Below are 8,446 nucleotides of genomic sequence, written 5' to 3'. Positions count from 1 at the left end.
ATTCAAATTTAATTTATATACCGCCCTTCTCCCATAGGACTCAGGGCGGTTCACAGCATATTTAAAAAACAGATACTATACACAAATACAAAAAATACAAAAATACAACAATATAAACCCCAATAAAAACCGAATTAAAAACCAAATATTGACGGCTGTGTTTCCAATTAAAATTGCTTCTAAAATCATCCCTACCTAATCATCCTGAAACCCCCCCTCCCCTCAGTTCATGGAAAAATTGTCTTCCATGAAACCGGTCCCTGGTGCCAAAAAAGTAGGGGACCTCTGCTTTAGGGGGACTGATCTCTAAGTGATATAGTTATGTATCCAGAGACAATCTAGAAAATAGATTGTACCATACCATCATAATAATGTTGAGTGTTGGGAGGTTCTTTGCTCATGACTCATGATTTATGAATTGCACCTCAAAATGCTTTGCACAATTATAGTACATGATCCTCTTTGTATTCGGTGAAGATAAGGATGTTTTCTAAATAAATCAGGAACCCCTTAAATAGGTGCTCCCTTAGTACCTCATTGATTAATTGCATAAATACTGCAGGGGCCTCTTGTAGTCCAAACGGCAAAACTTTGAATTGGTAGCACCCCATTGGGCAATTAAATGCGGTTTTCCATTCATCCCCTTCCTTAATTCTAATGCGCTTAATACGCTCCCCTTAGATCTAGTTTAGTGAAAATTCTTCCTTTCGAGAGGTGGGATAACATGTCATTCATGAGGGGTAGGTTGCTTTTACTGATTGCATTCAGGGTGCGGTAATCCAGGCACAAGCGTAAAATGCTGTCCTTCTTCTCTCTAAAGAGGACCAGGGCGGCTACTTTAGGCTTGGCAGGTTCGATAACCCTTCTAGGTTTTTATTTATGAATCTTTCCATTTCCTCCTTCTCCTTAGGACTCATAGAGTCTGGGCTTCTGGAGTTTTGCCCCGGGCTTGAATTCTATGGCACAATCCGTGGGTTAGTGAGGGGGAAGCTCATCCGCCCTATCCTCACTGAAAACTTCAGCAAGGTCTCGGTATTCCTCTGGTATTTTGGGTAGCCCCTCTTCTTTTCCCATTGATGCTTTCTCCATTCTTAAATTTGGTAGGACTCCTTGGGGTTTTAAGTCCGTAGGGTCCCCTTTGGGAAATTGATTTCTGCCGTCCTCCAATTTACCCAGGGGTTCCATTTCTTTAACCATTCCAGCCCTAGGATCACTGGGCACTCAATGCCTGGGATCACTACAAACATTATGTCTTCCTCATAGTTTCCCAGGGATAGGCGGACTGATAAAGTGGCTAGGGTAGCTGGCACCCCCCCCCTGCTATGGACCCATCTAACTGGCCAAATGAGATTGATTGTTTCAGCCTCCTCACCGGAATGCCCAAGTTCCCCATTAGCGTTGGGCTAATGAGGCAGCGGATGCAGCCAGAGTCTATTAAGGCTTTCACTTTGACAGCTTTGGGCATGGAGGGAGCTAATATAGTCACTGTCTTGAGGAGGGGTGCAATGGCTTCACTTACCAGGGGTTCACCCTCTGAGCTGTCTTCTGAGGTGTCCGCCGGCCCTGCAGTGTAGGCTGGAGTTTCCTCCCCATGTTGGGCAGGGTTTGGGGACTCCACAGCCTCTATCGCTCTCATGGTGGGTTCTTTTGGCTTGGCTGGGGACTTCCCGGATTTCCTGGCCGGTATCGGTCTGGGTTGTGCTGATGGGCTTTCGAGCGGCATTCTACAGCCCAATGCCCCTCTCTTCTGCATTTGAAGCAGCCCGTTGACTTCTTGGCCGTAACTGGTGGTTTCGCTGGCTCGCGCGTCGGCTCAGGCGGCAAGCGGCCCCATCATTTTCCTCGGCAGTGTCTCTTCAGTAGATCAAGGTCTGCTTCCTCTGCCAGGACTTACCATTCATCGAGTTGGTGTGGATCCCCCTGAGGCAGGCAAGCATCATACAGGTCGTAATTTAGGCCATCTTTGAAATGGCTAAGGATGTCTTCCAGCCAGTTCAGCTTGCTGGCAGTGGTCCGGAATTCTTGTGTATATTCGGCTACCGAGCGTCTGCCCTGCCTCACTGTTTTGATTCTTTCACGGGCTTTGCGATCAGCCAGGGGGTCCTCGAATCGCCTTCTCAGAGAGGACATGAAACAGTTGAAGTCGTTGAGCTCTGGGATGTTGGAATCAATTCACCACCCAATCTGCGGCCGGTCCATTCAGAGCGGATTGCACGATACGGATACGGGCTTTGTTGCTGGGGATGTCCTGCCCGTATTCTTCCGTGTAGCTGAGGACTTGGGTTAGGAAAAACCCCAAGCGTGGCAGCTCTCCCTTGAATTTCGCGTCCAGCAGCGGGAATCTTTGAATGGATCGGTGCCTTCGCCATCGGCGGTATTGTTTTCCAACCTGATCGCCATCTGCAGGTCGGCAGGGAGTGGTAGCTGCTGAAGTGGTAGCTGCTGGTTCAGCAGATGTCCCCGGGACTACAGGTTCCGATTCCCCTCAGTGTCTCTCCAGCTGCAGCTCCAGGTGCTGGTGTGGCCGCGGGGCTCAGATTTCTTCTCCCCTAGAGAGCCGAGGGTTCTTTTCATCAGGTCAATAGCTTTCTCTAGGATCCAGTTCGAATGTTGTGCACAACTTTCTTCCTCTTCGCTAACGTGCAGGGATTTCTCCATCTCCTGCTTCCATTCTGGTTGGTGGCTGCCCCGTCTCAGGGTCACCTTTCTTGATCTGTTTTCCCATTCGCCTTTCTTTCCAACACCCATTGACCATCGAGGTTTGTGGTTGCACATCTCCACCACCTCTTCTCCTGAGGAGTATGGCATTTCGGATCCCGACAGCTGGCAGAATCTCGGTCGGAGGGAAGCCTCCCTTTCCGCGGGGTTTTCTTTCTTTCCTGCCTGCATTGTAATTTTTGCAAAGTCCCCCGGTAAGATTCTTCCTTCCAGGTTGACTATTACTGCAGATCCTGTCTAATGTAAGGACCCACTTCAACCCATATCTTAAGAAAGCAGAACACTTGGAAACAATTTCTTCCAACAGGAACTTTTATTAAGAGTAGTTGATAGCAGGCATAATAGACAGGATCTGAGGGATTCCCTTACAGATCGATATTTTAAAGTGTCCCTAAGAAAACCTCACCCCACAGTTCGTCCAGGCAGTTCAGACCGGCAAATTCCCAGATGTTAAATTCATCGGTGGGAAAGGAAAGATAACATCAGTCCGGCTCCATTTGTGCACGATCATACCACAGCTCTTCACACCTCATTTTGGGGACGGAGAAATAAACCAGGTCCTGGAGGTTTGTATCTCTTCCCCTTCCTTTTTTCCTAGCTGCCCGGTAGGGAGAAGTTCAGAGGGGTGCAAAGTATAGGAGGCAATTTGTTACATTGTAATAGTTAGCAGACACGAAAGCGAATAAACAAAAGGTTACTTTGTAGTGGATAGAGGAAGTGAAAGCAATAAACCCGCATGCATATTCCCTTCTCCCCCTTGGGAGTATGGCAGAATCCAGGGAAGGGTGAGAATTGGTTTTAGATCAGAGGAGATAGATAGAAAGGAAATGTAACTGGATTCTGACAACATCTCATGATAGCTAATTTCAAATTTTAATTACATGTTCTGTTGAAACATATTACCTTTTGTCTGTCTTGATTCTTTCAGGATTTAATTTCACTGGGTGATTTCTGGTTCTAATATTTTAGAAAAAAAACACCTTTTCCTTGTCCACCTTATCATACCATGCATAATTTTCTACACCCAAATCAAATATTCTTTCATTTGCCTACTTTCTACATTAAAAAAAACCCCAGATGTTGCAACCTTTCCTCATATGGAAGCTGTTTCAGAAACTTGATTATCTTGGTAGCATTCCTCTGTACCATATCCTTTATGAAGTGTGGTGACCCGAACTGCATTCGATATATTAGATACAGTCAAACCATAAAAGCATTATGATCTGTATTTTTAATAACACTTATTACTCCTAACATGCTGTTGGCTTTTCTTAATGGTACATACTCAGTTTGTCAAAATCTTTATCAAACTGTTTAACATTATTCTAAGATTCTCTGATCCTATTGGTCTGTATGAATAGTTAGGATATTTAGCCTCAATGCACATCATTTTGCACTTGCACTTTCAGCTTTGTTTTAAAAGATGAGACATGGGGAATATTTGCAGTTCATTGTCAGTGGACAGTACTGAAAGATTTTCCAGGTATTGTTGTAAAATAGTTTACAGGAAAAAAATGAAAAACAAAAGGAGAAGTTAATTAACAATAAAGCAACAGAATTTACCTAGCAGTAATGGCAGCTCTTGCACAATGTGAAAGATGAGAAGATCCAGGCATCCTGACAAGTATTCGTTGCTGCTTTGTTGCTCTTTTCCTGGTGTAGCTTTTTGGCTGTCCCTTTCTATATACATCACCAATCTGCTTTCAAAAAATAGACAAAAAAAATCCTGACATTTCTCCAAAAGATGATTGAAACTAACTTTATATAATATTTACACCTGGTTAAGAAACCAATTTTCGGATCAGTTGTTTTGGAGGTAATTCTGAATAACCAGAATCTTAATTCTGTAACAGTTAAACCAGAGGTAATTATTCAAGTAGTGATAATAGCCACTTAGACCATAAACAGCAGTTGGTTATTTAGTAATGTGGAATTACACCATTTTGCTTCCATATGAAGTCCAGTTTTCAACATATTATCTACAGTTTCGTCCTATGGTGGCAACTGCATTAACATTAAATATAGAAACCTGTTACTGGATAAGCAATTCCATAACAACGAAGCAGAGGAAATATGACACTATAAGTTGCTCCATCAGATCTTGTAAGAGGCTAACCGGAGGGGCGCAGTGGCTGGATTGCCTTCTGGCCCGCTGGATTCCGGGTTTTCCTTTGATTGGGGGGATATGGCCTGACTTTCGCCGAAATGCAAATCCCTCTCTAAGCAGGGATTGGGAGGCTGAAGGCCTCTATCTTTATGGCCATGCAGTTCTAAAATCGATGGGCTGTTACTGGGGAGGAGAATCAAAATAGGGCAAAACAAGCGAAGTCCACCATGATTTATTGATTGCAAAGTTTTCCTTAGTTTTTCCTATCCCTTCCTGGGCTATAAAATCATATTGGCAAGGTCTGTACTGAACACCTGGCTGCAAACTACTCAATTGGATTTTTGCCTAGCCCCTTGTGTAATCCCAGGCCACATTCTGGAGGTAAGAGGATGTAGTCACAGGAGAGAGCTGCAAAATTGATTTGCTGTTTATTCTTTTCTTTAGCAGCAATAACTATGTTCTTTGATGACTTTGCTAGCAACTTGCAGGCTGTAAACTTTCCTTTCCCCCTTGGGGAAAGAATTCAGGAGTGCTAGATTTATTTTTCCTGATAATTACTTTGTTGGTTTTTTAAGTTTATGAGAAAAAGATGTGCCTGAAAATTAAAGGATGTTATAGATTGAATTGTGAGACAGGAAAGTACATGAATTTATGCACTTTCAGTTGCTGACAAGTGTGCCACTAATATTCTGACTTGACACCTGCATGTTCTCAGGGCCCAAAGATTATCTTCATTCTTCATAGGGCGGTATTGTGGATTAACTAAATTTTTCTGGGTTCTGATTTTAAGGTGAGTATCCTGAGCTACGGAGGCCTTTGATCTTCTTCTTAAACACATAATAATAAAATAATGAGAACTAAAGACTCAAAGGGAAGGCAGATTAGAAAGAACGAGACCTTTTGGGGTCTTCAATTCCCTTCTTGTTAAGAGTTCCTTAATAAGGTTTGCTCTTCCTTCCTAACATCAATAAAGGCGGTTTTTCCAGAAAATATGTAAAGAGCTGTAATTAATGATTTAACTATGTTTTCTTTCTGGCTGTGTTTTAATTTATATATAATGTATGTTTAATCGAGGAGGGCTTGGAGAGATAAAAGTGGCCAATATGGAGGCTGCACCTTGCCCTCCAGATCTCTGCCTCCCCTGCAGATCTCTGGAGAGGAGGAGGGGGTGGCAGGGGAACTGTGTGAGGGAAGGCTGCCCTAACAAGCCAGCATCCTTACCACGCACAATTGGAAATAGAATTCCCTTTCGAGAAGGGTCAGCCTCCCCTGTGCAGACCTGGGAGCGCTGCTCCCCTGCCGCCTCCTCTTGCTCTCCAGAGATCTGTCAAGACAGGACTCGGAGGAAACTGCTTCCTGCAAACGTCCTCCACCTCCTGCTTTGTTGGGAGGGGGCACCAGACAGGGAAACACCAACGATGTCTGGGATTGGGAAAATAACAGCTCTTTAGCATGCTACACACACACACACTCAGACACACATACAAAGATTCCAAGTTTGGAGACTTGTATCCACATCTGAGCTAGCAAATTGCCAATCATGCCTGGCTTTGGAAAGAAGGCCCTCTCCTGCTCTGTGGATAAAAATCCCCAAACCTGGAATGTGGTGTGTGTGTGTGTGTGTGTGCATGCACACTCATGTGCTTGGCTGCTAGCAGTTTGGGGAGGCAAGGAGTTTGTGGGCACTGAGTTGTCCCCCATCGAGTTAGCTGGTGCGACTTGTTCCATTCCGATCCAGCTGTCTTGAGTCAGCTGTGTCCAGTGAGTGGCATCGAGCAGGCCACGCTCATCTGCTAGGCGACTGGTGGTACTCGAATATTGCCATATCCTAAAAGTGGTACAATCTCTGAAAAGGTTGAAAAGCCCTGTATTAGAAGACCTCCAAGATCCTTTCACCCTGTGATTCTATGTTTTGTCTAGTTCAAACTCTATTGCAATATCTTGGATATATCTATGGCAATGTTGAGCAGCAATTCCATTTGAGATGGTGTTTCTCCATACAATTTCTATGAGTCTTCTTGAAAGATTCTTCTATTGATGTTAACCTCTCCTAATCTATCACAATTGACCAGCAATTGTGTCTACTGCGATGGTATTGATCTTTGCACAAAGCTTCTGATATTGCTACCTACTTCTTTTATTTCTAGGAACTTGATTATTCCATCCTGTGACAAGGAATCAAATGCATTCTTGTAATCAATCCAATACATTCAACGTGGTCTTCCTTCTCTTACATTTTTTTCCAAAATTATCTTGTCAATTAGAAGCTGTTCTGAATCCAACTTAAAAGCATACCCACAAGCATTGTGAAATTAAACATATTACAAACATGCGCTTTCTCTTTTCTTTCTTTTCCATTTAACCAGACTGAGCCACAGCAACGCGTGGCCAGGTACAGCTAGTAGAAAATAAGAATGTTATACTGTATTACTAATAAGATGATGTAAGATGGTGAGAAATAGAATATGTTTGAATAGATAAGATGTGTATCCTAAATATTAGACTTTGTGATGAATTTGATAATGGGAATTTTGGTTATTCAAAATCTGGAAATTATAACCAATAAATGTCAAATTCAAATATTAACGGGAAATTCAAAATTGGGAAAACTAATTAGGACATTGATTGTCTATAAAGACTGAATGTTAAAAAAACTAGGACATGTATAAGCTAAAAATTATTGATAACTGTAAGAATGTTATTTTTATTCAGCAGATATAATAAGAATTGTATTAGTTTAAATGAGATAGTAAATGCTAAGGGGAAAAGAGAGGAAATATTTAATGTGGTACTTTTAGATTTCTATTAAAGATACTTGTATATTATTGAATTATCAGTTAACCCAGCCGCCATGTTGCTTTTTAAATACTTAAATGTAAAATTAGAAAATCAATAAAACTTTAAAAAAAAAAAGAATTTTCACAAGGACAAATAAATGCAGCTTAGCAACTCTGGCTGATTTTTAATTAACCAATCCCTTAGCAGTGTGCAGAACTGCAAATTCCAGTTTTCCTTGGTCTGCTCATGTAGGAATTCCTGAAACATCACAATAATCTGTATCACAAAGTCATGTTTCAATTACTTATTTACTAAAAGTAGTATAATAATATAGATCTGTAAAAGTTTACAGAGCTGTACAGAGCATTTAATAAATGCAACCAGAGAACTCACACTTGATAATTGTGATAGTAATTTATCAGATCATTCAGCATTGCCTCAGCAACGGAATGTAACAAATATACATTAATATGAAACAATCCACAGTAAAAAGTTTTGAATATTTTTATGTTAAATTAAAATATTTATGAATCTTGTACCTTGCTTGGCAACTCAGGAGTAGCATCTCTTTATTATTAGTTAAAATTTGCAGTAACACCAAAAAAGCTTTTGCTCTAATTACAGTAGAAGGACTTTCAAGTAGTCGAATAACTGTAGATACAAGGTCCTGGACAGAAAAAGTACAAACACTGATTCAGTGGGAAATATAAACATATAGAGATGTATATGGATCTAAACAAGACAACCAATGAAATATAATGATCAAGGTATTGGAGACGGACTGGGGAAAAGCTGATTAGTTAATTTTGATTAGTGTGTCAGTCATCCCTGATCTCCCTGATC

At 41.7% G+C, this 8,446-nt stretch overlaps 1 protein-coding gene across 1 annotated transcript in view; it reads right to left on the bottom strand.

Annotated features, from left to right (window-relative positions):
• ULK4 (unc-51 like kinase 4) overlaps positions 1-8,446 on the bottom strand; it is a 173,271-nt gene that overhangs the window by 101,684 nt on the left and 63,141 nt on the right. Inside the window, exons 21-22 of the mRNA XM_015822838.1 lie at positions 8,143-8,270; positions 4,282-4,415 (exon numbers count right to left, since the gene is read on the bottom strand). Coding sequence (XP_015678324.1) covers positions 4,282-4,415; positions 8,143-8,270 — 262 coding nt within the window. The remainder of the gene's footprint in view (positions 1-4,281; positions 4,416-8,142; positions 8,271-8,446) is intronic.

This window comes from Protobothrops mucrosquamatus, unplaced genomic scaffold (genome assembly GCF_001527695.2).
Source record: "Protobothrops mucrosquamatus isolate PMUCROS unplaced genomic scaffold, P.Mucros_1.0 scaffold_177, whole genome shotgun sequence".
In the NCBI taxonomy this organism is placed as follows: domain Eukaryota; kingdom Metazoa; phylum Chordata; class Lepidosauria; order Squamata; family Viperidae; genus Protobothrops; species Protobothrops mucrosquamatus.
This window is presented reverse-complemented; position numbering and strand designations above follow the sequence as displayed.